At 37.0% G+C, this 18,921-nt stretch overlaps 1 protein-coding gene across 1 annotated transcript in view; it reads right to left on the bottom strand.

Moving 5' to 3' along the window:
* The window catches only part of DNAH12 (dynein axonemal heavy chain 12), a 229,243-nt gene that overhangs the window by 110,852 nt on the left and 99,470 nt on the right, over positions 1 to 18,921 (bottom strand). Inside the window, exons 21-30 of the mRNA XM_049715390.1 lie at positions 16,874 to 17,068; positions 12,263 to 12,384; positions 11,886 to 12,168; positions 9,468 to 9,587; positions 9,000 to 9,156; positions 8,596 to 8,768; positions 4,585 to 4,737; positions 3,865 to 4,104; positions 3,283 to 3,528; positions 2,826 to 2,945 (exon numbers count right to left, since the gene is read on the bottom strand). Of these exons, the coding sequence (XP_049571347.1) occupies positions 2,826 to 2,945; positions 3,283 to 3,528; positions 3,865 to 4,104; positions 4,585 to 4,737; positions 8,596 to 8,768; positions 9,000 to 9,156; positions 9,468 to 9,587; positions 11,886 to 12,168; positions 12,263 to 12,384; positions 16,874 to 17,068 (1,809 nt within the window). The remainder of the gene's footprint in view (positions 1 to 2,825; positions 2,946 to 3,282; positions 3,529 to 3,864; positions 4,105 to 4,584; positions 4,738 to 8,595; positions 8,769 to 8,999; positions 9,157 to 9,467; positions 9,588 to 11,885; positions 12,169 to 12,262; positions 12,385 to 16,873; positions 17,069 to 18,921) is intronic.

The raw sequence follows: 18,921 nt of genomic DNA, 5'->3' as shown, positions 1-18,921 counted from the left end.
AAAGGGTAAATATAAAAGAATTTTTTTTTTCAAATACTAATACCTAAAGCAAAAAATGTGGAGTTTATAACATATGTAGAAGTAAAATACGTGACAACAGTACAATGGGCAGAGACGAGTGGATAATGGAATTATACCATTTAAAATTCTTATATTGTGTCTGAAATGGTTTAGAATACAAATGACGTAAACTGTCATAAATCAAGGATGTGTATTGCAATCTGTGAGTGACCACTGAGGTAAAATTAAAAAGCCAACAGAGAAGATTAATGAAGTAATAAACATTACCTGAAACCCAAAAGAAGTCAGTAGATGAAAAACAAAGTAATACGGTACATATTAAAAAGCAAGATATTATATTTAGTATGGGCATACCTCAGAGATACTGTGGATTTGGTTCAGATCACTGCAATAAAGTAAATATTTCAATAAAGCAAGTCACACAAATTTTTTGGTTTCCCAGTGCATATAAAAGTTATGTTTACACTATCCTGTAGTCCAGTGGTCCCCAACCTTTTTGGCACCAGAGACTGGTTTTGTGGAAGACAATTTTTCCACAGACGGGCGTGGGGTTGTGGAGGGGATAGTTCAGGCGGTAATGTGGTAATGTGAGCGCCGGGGAGCGATAGGAGTGGTAGATGAAGTTTCCCTGGCTTGCTCACCTCCTGCTGTGCAGCCCAGAGGCCGTGGACCAATACCAGTCTGAGGCCCAGGGGTTGGGGACCCCTGCTGAGTCCATTAAGTGTGCAATAGCATTATGTCTAAATAACAATGCACATACCTTAATTAAAAATACTTTTTTGCTAAAAAAATACTAACCATCATCTGAGCCTTCAGTGAGTCATAGCAGTAACATCAAAGATCACTGATCACAGACCACCATAACAGATATAATAATAACGAAATTTTTTCAAAATTTCAAAAATTACCAAAATGTGACACAGAGACAAGAAGTGAGCAAATATTGGGAAAATGGCACTGATAGACTTGCTTGACTTGACTGATAGACTTGCCAAAAACCTTCAATTTGTAAAAAATACAGCATCTGCAAAGCGCGATAAAATGAGGTATGCTTGTAGTATTTTTTTTTCTATGACCCTGGCTCCCCTGCAGCTCAGTTGCAGGCATACGCAGTTGCTCAGCCACACACCTCCCAGCATTGACTCCTAGTAGTGTTTTTCAAACTGGATTCTATGAATCCATGAAACTATTTGCTATATTCATAGGAGTACAAGAGTTCTCCAAGAGAATATTAAAATTATGTATTTTCATTTTGATTTAAAAAATCATATTAGCGTATTTTGAACCATCTTGATAATCACCTGTGGTATAATACTAAAATATATAAAGTCTTTGTACCCGGTTCCAGGCACAGAGCTCCTAAAACTCTTGGAATTTTCTGAATGATAGGAGTATCTTTTGTTATTCATAGAGTCCTTTTCAATAACACCTGAGTTTATGCTAATGAGGTGACTTGTTGTGGGAACCTAGATAGCTTCAAGATTGGGCTGGTCACCAAAAAGACGCAGTGATTAGAGGGTTGGAACTTTCAGCCCTACCAGCCTTTGGGGAAGAAGGGGCTGATGACTGAACTCTATAAAAATTCTTGAACAATGAGATTCAAGAGCTTCCGGTACAGGGAGGGTGACTCTCCCTGAAAGGGCACAGAAGTTCCACGCTGCCACCTGCCCATACCACGCTCTATACATTTCTTCCATTTGGTTGTTCCTGAGTTGTATCCTTTATAATAAACTGGTAAGCAGAAGTAAATTGTGTTCCTGAGTTCTGTGGGCTGTTCTAGCAAATTATTAAACCTGGGAGGGGAGGGGTCAGGGAAACCCCTGGTTTATAGCCCGTCAGTCAGAAGTACAGGTGGCCAGGACTTGAGACTTCTGTATGAAATGAGAGGCAGTCTTGTAGGACTGACACTAACTCTAGGCAGTTAGTGTCAGAATTGAATTGAAGTTTTGAACACCCAGTGGGTGTCTAGAGAATCAGAGAATTAGTTATTGGTATTGGAAAACAGCCTAGAATCACCTTATTCTGATCCTGCCATAGGATGTATAGTAGTATTTGAATTTGAAGATTAAAAAAAAAAAAGAAGGCTAACATTCACAGCAAGATGGATGGACCTAGAAATATCATACTAAGTGAAGTAAATCAGACAGAGAAATACAAATATTATATGATAACGCTCACATATGTAATCTAAAAAATAATACAAATGAATCTATATGCACAACAGAAACAGACTCACAGACACAGAAAACAAACTTATGGTTACCAAAGGGGAAAGTGATGAGGAAGGGATAAATTAGGAATTTGGAATTAACAGATACAAATTCCTATACATAAAATAGATAAGCAACAAGGATTTACTGTATAACACAGGGAACTATATTCAATATCTTGTAATAACCTACAATGGAAAATAATCCGAAATATATATATATATATAACTGAATCACTTTGCTGTACAAAAAAACTATAGGATGTTTTACCACTTTCAGTTTATCAACTTTTCTACCTGCGGAGGTAATATGATAGTATTATTGTATACATAGTAGTAAATATTATAAATCACAAGATAGGAAATAAAATATGTATTCTCTTACAATAAACATTATCTTTGACCTGAATCTCATTAACCCTACTATCATATAACATAAGGTACTAAAATTTACTCTTCCTCATTAATTAAAGTGGCCAAAATAGGGGTTTATCCTCCAAACAGAATAAGTCGCTCATTTAATAAAACTTGGAAAACTATTGAGTCACCAGATGAATTTATTTGCAGAACAAGTCATTCTCACAGGTTTACTTACATGATAGTCAGCTTCAGGAAGTTTAACACCAGGAAATAAGTCACTAGTTATTCCATTAAATAAGGGTATATCATGTGATAAAAACTTTGGTTCATTTACATCTTTAATTGATCGAAGAAGCTAAAACCATCCAAAAAGTGCAAGGTAAGTTAAGTGCCGGTATTTGCCCTTCTTTCACCCCCACCCCACCAAAGTCAAAGTTTCTTTTACATGGTTCCATGGAATCCCCATACTAAAAAGTCAATACTACACTTATCAAACCTAATGGTCCTTGGATTCATACAAAGTATAATGAAAAACAGAACCTCAAAACTATCATTTCAACCCCATGTAAAAAGGCTCAAAGCAACAACTCTCTTATCTGCCTATCTATAGTTCATGATCAACCTTGCTGAAAAAGTTATCTTTCTACAGATACACTTTCTACACTTTCACAACATGTATATTTAATACTTACAAGTATATCTTCATTTTCATTTGGAAATTTTAGTTTTAGGTTTCCAGCAGCCACTAAAACTGCTTTTACTGCTCGCATTCCATAGTCATAATGAAATTGTGATGAGAGCTGCTCTGAGCAGAGCCTGTAGGTCATTACTATCTTCACAGACAGAGGTTTTGCATTCAAAAATCCGTAGGAGTAGAGGGAGATTTCTGCTATGAGGGCATAGTTTGGAACCATCATAGCCACTGTTCTAAAAAGAACCTGAAGTATATAATAAAGGAAATATATTATTTACATAAAGGAAACCATTTTTAAAGCTGAGCATAAGCACCCAAAGATAATGTGTTGATATCCAAGTTTACTCCCCCAGTGAAGCACCTTTTCATTAACTTTGTAATTTTTTCAGGAGCACTTTAACAGTTTCATGTACTCTAATATTTTTTTTAGACATCTAAAAAAGTTTTTAGAGGTTTACCTTATAGCAAATGGAAAAGGTAAAAGGGAGATTACAAATACACGTGAGAAAATTATACCATTTTGAGTAGATTATGCTGTTACTTTTGATTACCAAATTTACACTCTTTAAAAAAATATTACCTTAAGATTATCCGGTAATTCAGAACGTCCTGCATAGCCAGGATTCATAGTAATAGCTACAAAACAGTTTGTATTGAGCTTAAGTTCTGTCCCTTCAAAATTAAACACTTCTAGCTTCTGTTGAATGGCTCTCTGAATGCAAAGGATCTGTTGAGCTACCACTGACAGCACTTCCAATTCAATTCGATTAAATTCATCAAAGCAAGCCCAAGCACCAGAAGAAGCCAATCCTTTAAAAAACTGAGGACAAGAAAAAAGGAGATGATTTTCGTAGGAAAGGGCATCATTTGTTAAAACAAAAATTTAACCTTTTTTGGGTTTTTGTTTTGTTTTTGCGGTACACGGGCCTCTCACTGTTGTGGCCTCTCCCGTTGCCGAGAACAGGCTCCGGACGCGCAGGCTCAGCGGCCATGGCTCACGGGCCCAGCCGCTCCGCGGCATGTGGGATCTTCCCGGACCGGGGCACGAACCTGTGTCCCCTGCATCGGCAGGCGGACTCTCAACCACTGCGCCACCAGGGAAGCCCATAAAACAAAAATTTAACCTTTTTAAGTCAAAAGTGACAGTTAATAAAAGCCCCAAGGATAAAAACGTCTTTACCCCTAAAAAAAAAAAAAGGTCAAGTAATGCTTAAACCGCATTCAGTGTTTTAAACGAGTTGCTTCAGTTTATCCAGGTTGACCTAGCTGTAAATTTGTAACATGTAATATGTAACTTCACCTTTCCCATTGCTAGATAATCTAGCCCGTCTGAACAGTTGAATACCACACACTGTACAGCAAGAGCTTTAGCCAAGTCCTTGGTGGTTTCAGTTTTTCCTGTGCCTGCTGGCCCTTCTGGAGCACCTCCAAGGTTTAAATAGAAGGCACCTATCTGAAAAGAAAAATAAACGTGAAGAGAAATCCATGCTTAACTGAAAACAAACAAAATACCCCATAATAGGACAATTGCTTATAAAGTGGATTTAGTCTTATTTGTAGCTTCAGAGAGGCAGTAATACAATTACATCATTCAGTTAATTTTTAGCACTCAATTTTCTAGCTGCACAAAGAAAAAGCAGTTTAAAGGATCTAAAAAAAAAGTGAAACTGTATCAAAGTCTCCTTATTTTCTAATACTTCATGTGTATCCCATTTGCCTTTAAAAACAAAGAGAATCCAGCCTTGAAGTGTTAACATTTGGTCAGAAAAGTTTAATTAGAAGTGTTTATGGAGGGACTTCCCTGGCGGTGCAATGGTTAAGAATCTGCCTGCCAATGTGGGGGACACGGGTTCGAGCCCTCGTCCGGGAAGATCCCACATGCCGCGGAGTGCCTAGACCTGTGTGCCACAACTAGAGCCCCCGGAGGGGCCACTGCAGTGAGGAGCCTGCACACCGTGGCGGGGAGTGGACCCTGCTCGCTGCAGCTGGAGAGAGCCCGCACGCAGCGACAAGGACCTAATGCACCCAGAGATGAATGAATAAACCAACTAATTTTTAAAAAAAAAGAGAGCAGATTGCTCCATCTCCTGTAAAATAAAGTAATATAAAATAAAAAAAAGAAGTGGTTATGGTTGTAGAGATCAATGATGACAACCTCTACAGCTAGCTGCGAAGAGAGAAAACACCTGAAAGTGAGGGTCATAAGTGGGGGCCCATCAGTGGGAAAATAAACAGATGACCTACTATATAATTTTGTCTATGATTCACCTTCGCTGTTGCATTCCACTCTTGGTATGTTCTTTATTTTATCCATCCCCATAGCATTGTTCTGTACTTCTCTAACCAGTAGTGTCACTTTCAACCTTGTGAAACCCAGAGTAGTTATCAGTTACCCACCGATAAATGGTAAACTGTGACCTACCTTCGCTGGTTGGACTCACTTGTATTGTTTTTACGAAAGCTGGCGTATCCTCCAAGCGTCCTGTAGCCTGGGCATTTGGATGTTTGCCCAAGTTGCTTTTTACATATTTGGAGTCTACTGTGTCAAATCAAGCTTGAGCTGATTAAGATGGTTAAGACCATCAACTCTCCACTTGGGCATGGGCAAGGGTCCACTCGGTGACATTTTGATGTCAGAGGCCAAAAACTCGACCCTCAGAGCATGCTAACTAGGCTACTTTCTGAGCTTTCCTCCCATGAAAAAGCCTATGGCTTGGGTGCATATGCGCAGAGCAACGATTGTCTCACCTTTTTCTTGTTTTCAATTACATTTCCCCACGCTCCCCACACCTCAGCTTTATCCCATAGATATCCTGAGCCCTTCGCCTTCAGAGAGGCATATTTGAGTTGTTTTCCTATCTCCTTGCTTGGCTGCTTTGTGAATAAGCACTTTCTCTGCTGCAAACCTCAGCGTTTCAGCATTTGGCTTACTGCAGAGAGTCAGACAAATGAACCTGGTTCATTTGGTTCAGCAATGCTCACATTACAGTTAACTATGTTAACTGTAATGTAACTACAGTTAACAGTTAACATTTTTTCCCCTCTCAATTAGTACTTAAGCTCCTTTATTTTTTTAATAGTTTTTTAAAATATTTATTTATTTGTTTTTGCTGGGTCTTAGGTGCTGCATGTGGGCTCCTTAGTTGTGGCATGAGAACTGTTAGTTGCTGCATGCATGTGGAATCTAGTTCCCTGGCCAAGGATTGAACCCAGGCCCCCTGCATTGGGAGCACAGAGTCTTAGCCACTGGACCACCAGGGAAGTCCCAGTCCTTAAGCTCCTTTAGAGTAACATCAGCAGTATCTGAATTCTTTCTGGGTCCCCACAGTGACTAGAAAAATGGCTGGAAATTTTTATATGCATACAAGTTACAGTCAACTCTTTCCATGAAGTTTGTTTCATGAAAACTGCTATGAGAGTTTGTGAAACTTAACTCCTTTTAGATAAAATAGGGTTAAAGGACCAAGACTGTACATTTGGGGAGGCAAGGGGTATATGGGAATGCTCTGTTCCTTCTGCTTAATTTTGCTGTGAACCTAAAACTGCTCTAAAAAAATTAAGTATTTAAAAAATTAATAGATAGACCTATGAAAATCTTAAATATTTTCACATTTACTAAAATAAAACAATAGAGAGAGCTCATTAAATAAAGGCAATATCAATGATATTTTACCCATCTTAAATTTATAGTAAACGCTATACTGTTAATGTCCATTAACTTGATTGCTGGAAACCTCAGTCTTTCCCTTCTTTATAATTTCCAAAAAATGCTTACAAATGTGTTCCCTTTATTATGGATAGTAAATATAATAGGAGACTTTCAATGTTTAGTGTTGTATACAAGTGTTTAATGTGATTTTGATTATATAACTCAAAGTCCTTAGCGTCCACCTTACAAATATTCACAGCTGATTTCAGTGAGGTCTGAGGACACAGAAGCTTGAGATTCATTTACTCAACAAACATTTAGGGAGTAACTTATGTACTTGTCAATCACTAGAGTAGAGAACAAGACAGATGTGGTCTGGCCTTCAGGTAGCTTCCTGAGAAAGAGGATTTGGTGAAACTTTTTATCATAGATGCACTAGAACCTTACTCAGATTCTTTTACTGGTCATTGCATCCATCCTTCCAATTGCTGTCAGTCATCTACAAATAGCTCACAACTGTCCTTTTCTCCTGAGATCTGCCCTCAATTAATAGGAGCTCCCTTATCCACAAACACCTGAAAGCTTACTCACCCCCCACCCCCCACCCAGCCACAGGAGTGAACCGTAGCCAATGATAATAAAGGGATAGAAAAGCTAGACCCCTTTGCCTTAAAGTGAAGTACCCCTGAGATGCCATTCATGCTCTAATGCTCCCCATGAGATCAGGCTAAGGCCATACATCCATCAAAACCACATCTTTGTTTAGCTTTCCCACCTGCTTTCCTCATTTCCTTATGGGTTTTTACTGAGAGCATTCCCTAGAAAATCATTTGCCCAATAATCTCCATTTCATTTCTGCTTCCAGAAAACTCAGACACTTTAATTTACTTACTCAGCACAGGTGGATTGGTGTTTCTTGATGCATCTCCTCAATTCCCAGGTAGGATTGCCAGATTTAGCAAATAAAAATACAGGATGCCCAGTTAAATTTGAAAATCAGATAAACAATGAATAATTTGCTGGTATAAGTATGCCCCATGTAATAATTAGGACATGTTTCTACTAACAAATTATTCATTGTTTATTTGAAATTCAAATTTACCTGAAAGTCCTGTATTTTATCTGACAACGCAATTCCCAGGGTTTCACTTTGTTGTTGCTGTTGTTTTCTGTAGTCATGGCTTTATCTTCCATAGCTTCCCAACAAGCACAGCCCTCAGTACTACCTGCCTACATTTCAGCTCTCCCTCTCCTATTCAACAAAACTAACTTGGAGTTCTAAGGCCCAAATGTGCTTCCTTCATCTTCTTGGCATCTCTCCCAGAACTCCACTGCAAAAACTGATACCATTTTCCGAAGCTCTGGTTTCTTCTTTAAATCTCCAGTACCTTCCTTTTTCTAATTATCCCCAACGGGAGTGACTCACGATTTTCAAACATTAGAATTCACACACTCTTGTATTCTACAAAAGCACGCAGAAGTAAATATTCACTACTATAACTTCACATAAAGGGAATTTGGGATTAGGAAGGGATAGCTGTATTCAACTATACAGATAAGAGAATAAAATGAGGATAGCCATGTTAAATTTAGACAAGGAAATATGACACCAAACCAAAAAGGAATCTTTAATGTGTGAATTAAAATAATTTAAACACATACCAATGTTCTGTAACATCTGTCAGTTAGAGGAGTAATGACAAGTCGAGGTGAGTTACCAAGGTATTCATAAGCATATTTTACGTTGCAATTAATGATACTAACATGAGCGTTGTCATATTCCCAATAATATCTAAGCTGAGCAAGCCACTGGAAATCTGTATCATGTGAGACACCTAATAGGAATAAAGTAAAACAAGACAGATAATCCTGAAATGGAAATAATTTGAAAAATAAGTATTTTATCATCTTTACAACAGCAAATATTAAAATAATTCATGTTTTCTAACTTATGGAAAAGATCATATAAAATAAATTCTGTTGAGAGAGAAAAAGACATACAGTGTAAGTCCTTGTTTCTAAAAGCTATATATATCTTATTTTTAAGATAAAAAAGAGTCACATACCCATATCAATCATGTCCATAACCACATCTCTAGCATGGACATCAATAGTAACCAAAGCCCCCAGAGTAATCCTGGTCTGCTTCGACAGTTTTCCTCTTACCAGCTCTACAATATCATTTAGTTGATTCTGAAGTTCCTTATAGTACTTCTTTAATCCCTACAAAATAAAAAAAGCAATTAAACTAATGTTATATAGTAGCTAAAACATGTATTTCATGCATTTACTCTTTAACAATTCTGACATCATAATTTAGCTCAATATAGAAATGAGTTCTCGAATAGAGTGATTTTTGTCTAAGCATAAGAAAAATTAAGAACAAGTTTTAAAATAATTGTACAATTTTAATGCTACAGGTAGAAATTGGGGGGAAGGTTACCTTTGCAAATAATAGATAAGCTAACTAAAAAAACATAGCATGTAAAAAAGAAAGTTATTTAAAAAGAATGTTATTTAAGGTAATGATTTACCTCTGTCCCACTACTTATAACTTCCTGTGTCTCAGAGGTCCAGAAGATTTGAGAAACACAAAGTACAACTTGGCCAGGCCACTCTCGAACCCAGTCTCTTCTTGCACATTCTGGATAAGCCTGAGTAATTAAAATGCATTTCTAACTTTAAAAGTTTACAAAGGGGAAAAAAGCTTAATGTTTAACAATAAAGAAGTGCAATATTTGGTACACTTGTAGGCTAGAATGTAGTCATGAAAAATTTTAGATGACTATTTAAAAGACCAGAAAATTTTTTACAAATCATATTTTTGAAATATTTATTTATAAAAGGATGGAAAGATGAGCACCAATATGTTAATAATCAGTTATCTTTGGAAGGATTTGATTATTGATTCTTCTGGAAATTATTTTCCATAGGAATTTTAGGTTTCCTTGCTGTGGGGAGTTGTCAATTTTCTACATAGAATACACATTACTTCTATTATAATGAACTATGAGGGTTTATTAAAGTATAAAATAAATCAGTCTAATAGATTACATATACTGATACCAAGATTTAATTGAAAAGAAGACTATGCCATCTAGTAGAAAACTGACCTAGTAGCTAGAACCCTTGTATTATTTATCCATAGCTTTTCTAAAAACTTGTATGGGGCTTCCCTGGTGGCACAGTGGTTGAGAATCTGCCTGCCAATGCAGGGGACACGGGTTCGAGCCCTGGTCTGGGAAGATCTCATATGCCGCAGAGCAACTAGGCCCGTGAGCCACAACTACTGAGCCCGCGCCATCTGGAGCGTGTGCTCCGCAACAAGAGAGGCCACGATAGTGAGAGGCCTGCGCACCGCGATGAAGAGTGGCCCCCGCTTGCCGCAAATAGAGAAAGCCCTCGCACAGAAACGAAGACCCAACACAGCCAAAAATAAATAAATTAATTAATTAATTAAAAAAAAAACCAAACTTGTATGACCAGCATATATAATTTAAACAATAGTATATTTGTTCATTTATATACAATTGAACAATCTATGCTTTTGAGTTCAAAGTATACTTTCATTTCTTCTAACATTTTTACGTTCAAAATGCATTTAAATAGATTTATTGGGGGGGTAGTCTTTTAAAAAATAACTTGTTTCAACAGTAAATGATAATAGCAGATCCAAATTAAAAACTGAAAAAAAACAACCGCGGGACAAAGTATGAAGAGTCGATACTAAAGGAAACTTTATATATATATATATTTTTTAATTGGCCATGCGGCACGGCTTGCGGGATCTTAGTTCCCCAACCAAGGACTGAACCCGGGCCACAGCAGTGAAAGCGCCGAGTCCTAACCACTGGACTGCCAGGGAGTTCCCTGGAAACTATATTTTTAATACAATGACACCACCTTAGATAAAAGAATATTAAACATAAGGATATAAATATTATTAAAATGCATTTTATTAGCAATATTTATAGATAAATGCAAATGACAAATTAACCTAAGTTTCAAAGAAGGCTGAGTTTCATATAATTGATGAGCCATTGCTAGGTACATAGAAGGTAAATTTCTATATGGATTAAGGAAATACTTTCATGGACAATGTTGATTCTTTCCTATGTGTTTTAGTTTGTTTGGAATCATAAATAGAAAAAAGGAGAGAAAAAGTCAAGATTTATCTGCAGGAACATTGAAGCTGAACAGAATAGTCACTGCAAGAAGATGATTCTCATAGGGCTCTTGGTGAAGGAAAAGGATTCCTCATTCATATAACGTGAGTTGCTGGATATAAGGCTGCAAAGCCTTTTTAAATGACATTTTTACTACACAACTGTTCCTTTGTGATCCTAAAGGAAGAAATATACTGAAGTTTATCATTCAAGATTAGGTTAATTGAATTAGCAAAAGTGAGGTACATGTAGTGCCTACGTGTTATATTTCTCTCAAATATTATAGATCCTCCGTTAATGTTGGTTCATCTCATTTTGAGTTTTTAAGTAACTGTTTGAGTGTAAATAGCAATAAGTAAACTAGATCATGCATTTAACACCCATGTCTGAGGTTCTTTCTTATCTCAGGGGCTTAACACAGGATACTTAGGTGCTCTCCCATTTGCTATTTATCTGGTTAATTCCTACTTATCCTTTGGGTTTCAGTTTCAATTTTACTTTCTCTAAGAGCCTATCACTAGCAACCCACCACCCCCATTCTAAATTATATACACCTTATTATTCTTTCTCATAACACTTTTTTCTTTTGTAGCACTTAATCACATATTATTATCAATTCTTACTACTATTATTATTTTAATAATAATGTTAGGAACAAAGAGTAAAGAAAATAAAAGCCTTAAAATAGTAAGACCTGAGGTGTTCATTTACTGGTACCCATTCAAAACCTCCTAAAAGAAAGCACTTACAGAATATAGGATATACATTAAATCCTAGGAAACATACCAGCCTGGCTGCAGCGATCACATCATGAATACTCCGGAGCATCAAATCTTCTACTTGAATGAGCCACTTTTCCACAGCACCTCGCGCTGCAGACGTGGAAATAGCTGCAATCAGCTCCACTCGCTCACCTTCAGAGCTATACATGGCTTTAATGTCCAAATTGGGAAGGAACTCCAATTTAGTGATGCCCTCAAAGCATTTTTTTAAATGAGGCTGAACTCTAAGTGGATCTTTGGTCTCTGACAAAATCTCTAACATTTCATCATTAGATAAGAAGAAAAAACTAGGGAAAAACATGCAAATACAAAAGTTTTAGTTATAATTCATCACACATCAGAAAAAGCTTAAATTATACCACAACTGATTATCCATCATACCGAGGGAAGAAAAGTCGTTTTTTTTCAAGATATGCATTAAGGCCTTTCATAATTTTCTCCAAAAGTTCATTGCAGTTCTGCAGTTTTTCCAGTAAACCTGTTAAAGAAGTAACAACAAGAACCTAAAAGAGACCAATTCGTTCCGGTCAGCACTTATATATCAGATATTATGATAAGACTTAAACATTAACTTATATGTCAAAAATGTTAAGGTGTCAAAAAAGGTTTATGAAAATTGTCAGGAAATTTTTTTATAATGTAAAACTATTAGAATTCAATAAATCACAAATATTCTTATCCAAAGGTGCTAGTTATAAATGAGAAATTATGATTGTCATGCATATTTTCATTTCTCCTATATGATGTGGAAAAAGTCTGCTAGGTTGGTGTGTGATTTAATTTTTGCATTCACAACTGTCAACTATAAACAATCTATGGTATAAGTTGGCAAACTACATCCCATGAGCTAAGTCCAGTCTGCTACCAGTTTCTTTTTTGTTGCTGTTGTTTTTCAGCTTTTATGAGGTAAAATTGACAAATAAAAATTGTATATATTTAAGACATATAACTTGATGCTTTGATATTTGTATACACTGTGCTGCCACTGTTTTTTTAATGTTTATTTATTTATTTCTTATCAGTCATCCATTTTATTTATTTATTATTATTATTATTTTGCTATACGCGGGCCTCTCACTGTTGTGGCCTCTCCCGTTGCGGAGCACAGGCTCTGGACGCGCAGGCTCAGCGGCTATGGCTCACGGGCCCAGCTGCTTCGCGGCATGTGGGATCTTCCCGGACCGGGGCACGAACCCGCATCCCCTGCATCGGCAGGCGGACTCTCAACCACTGCGCCACCAGGGAAGCCCTCCCTCTTTTTCTTGATGAGTCTGGCTAATGGTTTATCAATTTTGTTTATCTTCTCAAAGAACCAGCTTTTAGTTTTATTGATCTTTGCTATTGTTTTCTTTGTTTCTGTTTCATTTATGTCTGCTCTGATCTTTATGATTTCTTTCCTTCTGCTAACTTTGGGTTTTGTTTGGTCTTCTTTCTCTAGTCCCTTTAGGTGTGAGGTTAGATTGCTTATTTGAGATTTTTCTTGTTTCTTGTGATAGGCTTGTATAGCTATAAACTTCCCTGTTAGAACTGCTTTTGCTGCATCCCATAGGTTTTGGATCATCGTGTTTTCATTGTCATTTGTCTCTAGGTTTTGTTTTGTTTTTTGGTACGTGGGCCTCTCACTGTTGCAGCCTCTCCCGTTGAGGAGCTCTGGTCGTGCAGGCTCAGTGGCCATGGCTCACGGGCCCAGCCACTCCACGGCATGTGGGATCCTCCCGGACCGGGGCATGAACCTGTGTCCCCTGCAATGGCAGGTGGACTCTCAACCACTGCATCACCAGGGAAGCCCACTAGGTATTTTCTGATTTCCTCTTTGATTTCTTTAGTGATCTCTTGGTTATTTAGTAACATATTGTTTAGCCTCCATGTGTCTGTGTTTTTTTCATTTTTTTCCCTGTCATTGATTTCTAATCTCATAGCGTTGTGGTCAGAAAAGATGCTTGATATGATTTCAATTTTCTTAAATTTACTGAGGCTTGACTTGTGACCCAAGATGTGATCTATCCTGGAGAATGTTCCATTCGCACTTGAGAAGAAAGTGTAATCTGCTGTTTTTGGATGGAATGTCCTATAAATATAAATTCAATCTATCTGGTCTACTGTGTCATTTAAAGCTTGTGTTTCCTTTTTAATTTTCTGTTTGGATGATCTGTCCATTGGTCTAAGTGAGGTATTAAAGTCCCCCACTATTTTTTTTTTAAAGTCCCCCACTATTGTTGTGTTACTGTTGATTTCCTCTTTTAGAGCTCTAGGCAGTTGCCTTATGTATTGAGGTGCTCCTGTGTTGGGTGCATATATATTTATAATTGTTATATCTTCTTCTTGGATTGATCCCTTGATCATTATGTAGTGTTCTTCCTTGTCTCTTGTAACATTCTTTATTTTAAAGTCTATTTTATCCGATATGAGTATTGCTACTCCAGCTTTCTTTTGATTTCCACTTGCATGGAATATCTTTTTCCATCCCCTCACTTTCAGTCTGTATGTGTCCCTAGGCCTGAAGTGGGTCTCTTGTAGACAGCATATATATGGGTCTTGTTTTTTATCCATTCAGCAAGCATGTGTGTTTTGGTTGGAGCATTTAATCCATTCACATTTAAGATAATTATTGATATGTATGTTCCTATTACCATTTTCTTAATTTTGGGGGTTTGTTTTTGTAGGTCCTTTCCTTCTCTTGTGTTTCCCACTTAGAGAAGTTCCTTTAGCATTTGTTGTAGAGCTGGTTTGATGGTGCTGAATTCTCTTAGCTTTTGCTTGTCTTTAAAGCTATTGATTTCTCTGTCGAATCTGAATGAGATCCTTGCTGGGAACAGTAATCTTGGTTGTAGGTTCTTCCCTTTCATCACTTTAAGTATATCATGCCACTCCCTTCTGGCTTGTAGAGTTTCTGCTGAGAAATCAGCTGTTAACCTTATGGGAGTTCCCTTGTATGTTATTTGTCATTTTTCCCTTGCTGCTTTCAATAATTTTTCTTTGTCTTTATTTTTTGCCAATTTGATTACTATGTGTCTCAGTGTGTTTCTCCTTAGGTTTATCCTGTATGGGACTCTCTGTGCTTCCTGGACTTGGGTGGCTATTTCCTTTTCCATGTTAGGGAAGTTTACGACTATAATCTCTTCAAATATTTTCTGGGGTCCTTTCTCTCTTCTCCCTCTGGGACCCCTATAATGTGAATGTTGTTGCATTTAATGTTGTCCCAGAAGTCTCTTAGGCTGTCTTCATTGCTTTTCATTCTTTTTTCTTTATTCTGTTCTGCAGCAGTGAATTCCACCATTCTGTCTTCCAGGTCACTTATCCGTTCTTCTGCCTCAGTTATTCTGTTATTGATTCCTTCTAGTGTATTTTTCATTTCAGTTATGTATTGTTCATCTCTGTTTCTTTGTTCTTTAATTCTTCTAGATCTTTGTTATACATTTCTTGCATCTTCTCGATCTTTGCCTCCATTCTTTTTCTGAGGTCCTGGATCATCTTCACTATCATTATTCTGAATTCTTTTTCTGGAAGGTTGCCTATCTCCATTTTCATTTAGTTGTTTTTCTGGGGTTTTATCTTGTTCCTTCATCTGTTACATAGCCCTTCTGCCTTTTCATCTTGTCTATCTTTCTGTGAATGTGGTTTTTGTTCCACAGGCTGCAGGATTGTAGCTCTTCTTGCTTCTGCGTGCTGCCAGTTTTTACATGGCCATCAAGCTAAGAATTATTTTTACACTCTTAAAAGGTTCAAAAATTAAAAGAAGAATAACATTTCATGGTACATGAAAATGTCAGTTGTCCATAAACAGTTTTGATGTAGCATGGACATATCCATTCAGTTACATATTGTCTTTGGCTGCCTTCTTACTACAACAACAGCAGAATTGAGTAGTTACGAAAAGCACTGTACATCTCACAAAGCCTAAAATATTTACCATGTCGCCCTTTGCAGGAAAAAACTGCTGACTTCTGTTCTATAAGAAATAATGTCTTACAAAGGTTCTAAAGTCAACATGTAAGGGAAATCCTTGCAACTCATAAATTTCAGTACTATTGACTCTCAACAGTTCAGCACAGCTAGTTTTTCTTTTTTTTTTTTTTCTTTTCTTTTTGGCTGCATTGGGTCTTCATTGTTGTGCGTGGGTGGTGAGCAGGAGATCCTCTTGTTGTGGAACTCAGGCTCTAGGTGCGTGGGCTTCAGTAGTTGTGGCTCGCAGGCTCTATAGTGCAGGCTCAGTAGTTGTGGTGCACGGGCTTAACTGCTCTGCAGCATATAGGATCTTCCTGGACCAGGGATCCAACCCACGTCCCCTACATTGGCAGGCAGATTCTTAACCACTGTGCCACCAGGGAAGTCCCCAGCACAGCTACTTTTTCATCCAGCATTGAAACAAATCGTTATTTCTTAAGTTGAATACCAGATTAAAAAGTGGATATATATATCTATGAACTTTGTATACTATGTGTATGAAAAATACATGGTCTGTCTTTCAACATTAAAATCGCACTCAACAAGGTGCTATACTCACTAGGAGAGAGACATAGCAAGTGAAACCAACTGAGAGAATTGCTGACTCTTTTTTCCCATCACCCCCAAGCATATAGAGTCATTGAGTAGAAACTCAGGTGAATCACATGCACTACTCATTCGTTTGTATTCATTCTCTCTCTGTCTGTCTCTGTCTGTCTCTCTCTCCCACCCTCTTGCTTTCTTCATTTTATTTTATTTTACTATTTATTTTTATAAGAGGGATCACTGAGTATACATAGTAGAAGCCAAGTGAGTTAAATGAATGTTTGAAGCAGCTCCACTATACATATTAAAGAGTTATGAGTAGTGTAGCTTATGAATTGAGAAGTAAAATTATCTATGCTTTCTTATATTTTTCTGAGCTCTCCAGTTTGTATACAATGAGCAGGTTTTATTTTTGTACTTGGAAAAAAAGCCAAATGCTTTCTGTAATAGCCAAAAATAAAGATTCCCCTTTATTTGAAACAGAGAAAAGAAACACTTCACCTTTGGATCTTTTGCACAAAACTTCATGATATCTCTCCAATGTCTGTCTACTGTCTGAAACTGACGCCCTTCTTCTGGCATCTGTTGCATGATATCCTCAGAACAAAAAATGGGCTCCAAGTACAGCCAATGAGCTTGTACTTTTAACCATTCATCAATTGTTTCTTGTATTCGAATCAAACGGTCCTCCCATGCCTTAATGAAAAGCATAGTATTCTAAGTTCCAGTTATTAAAGAAAACCCATAAATTATAGCAAGGAATATGTATTTTAAATTTATTATTATTTTTGAATCAATGCAAAACAGCTCATAGTCACTTATAGTGTCTCACATGGGCTTTGAAAGCTCTAGGAGGTCTGAAGTTTTCCTAAATCATTGGAACTCACAATTGCAAATGACTGTAGTTATTTAGACCAATTTCCTAATCTCTAGGTGAACTGTCCCATGTCCAAAAAGCATACAGGAATACATCCTGCTCTACACCAGTAGCTATCAACCTAGGGGCTATTTTGCCCCCACCCCAAAGGACATTTGACAATGTCTGGAGGCATTTTCATTTGTCACAACTGGTGGGGTGAGATTTCTACTAATATCTAGTGGATAGAGGCCATGGACACTGCTAAACTTCCTACAATATACAGGACAGCCCCCACAGCAAAGAATTATCTAGCCCCAAATGTCATTAGAACCAGGTTGAGAAACCGTGCTGTACATCAATGCATTTGGGGGAAAAAGTCTTCCTTATTGTCACAGATCTCCTAGAATCCATAAGGTATTTCATTAGCCAAAGATCATTCATATAAGCTCTTTGTTTCTTAAATATATGGCCTAAGGTCCTATATATCAAGAGATTGGCCTCATATTTTTGTTTTAAAAGCTCTAAGAGAGGTTTCAAACTTGTATTGTAAATTCTCCTTTGTTAAACAAGAAATATCTGCAAAAGCATAACTTCTTACCAGGAAAGGGTAGGTCAGCCTGATTCAAGGGAAAATGTGCAGCTTCATGTCTTTTTGGAAGAACACAACTGTTTGTCTTCTCCAAATATTGAAAGCCAAGGTGTCCTATAAATACACTCTTTATGCTTAAATTAAAATCAAACTGCCTTTTATGAATTCCAGGTTTGTCATTTATTAGCTGTGTGAACTTGGGTAACTTACTTATCCCTCTATGCCTTGGTTCCCTTAACTATGACTACTGATAATAACAGTGCCTACCTTGAGGGTCTGCTATGGGGATTAAATGGGTTAATAAATGTAAAACCCCTAGAGTAGTATCTGGCACACATTTAGAAGTCAATAAATATCAGGGGAAAAATCCACTTGTTGTTGATCTTTTCCCCATTTTATATAGTCTCCAGTTTGAATTTTGATACTACCTATAAAACTATTAGTTATTATAATTTATTTGCTTTGTGTACTTACCCACATCAACTATAAGGACATTAAATAATCTTACAGTCTCAAATATCATTTGTTTTTGTCAAGTGGACAATATTTCATTAATTATTCTAAAAGACCCTCAAGTTATTTGTTCCCAAATATAAAGTATAGTATACAGAACTTCACTAAAAGTTATGAGAATATAGCATGAACTGTTGGTAGGAATGTAAATTGATACAGAAGAGTATGGAGGTTCCTTAAAAAACTAAAAGTAGAACTACCATACGACCCAGAAATCCCACTACTGGGCATATACCCTGAGAAAACCACAATTCAAAAAGAGTCATGTACCACAATATTCATTGCAGCTCTATTTACAATAGCCAGGACATGGAAGCAACCTCAGTGTCCACTGACAAATGAATGTGTAAAGAAGATGTGGCACATATATACAATGGAATATTACTCAGCCATAAAAAGAAATGAAACTGAGTTTTTTGTAGTGAGGTGGATGGACCTAGAGACTGTCATACAGAGTGAAGTAAGTCAGAAAGAGAAAAACAAATACCGTATGCTAACACATATATATGGAATCAAAAAAAAAAAAAGAAAAAATGATTCTGAAGAACCCAGGGGCAGGACAGGAATAAAGACACAGATGTAGAGAAT

This window comes from Orcinus orca, chromosome 10, assembly GCF_937001465.1.
Source record: "Orcinus orca chromosome 10, mOrcOrc1.1, whole genome shotgun sequence".
Classification (NCBI taxonomy): Eukaryota; Metazoa; Chordata; class Mammalia; order Artiodactyla; family Delphinidae; genus Orcinus; species Orcinus orca.
The sequence above is the reverse complement of the archived record's forward strand: the minus strand, read 5'-3'. Positions and strand labels throughout refer to the sequence as shown.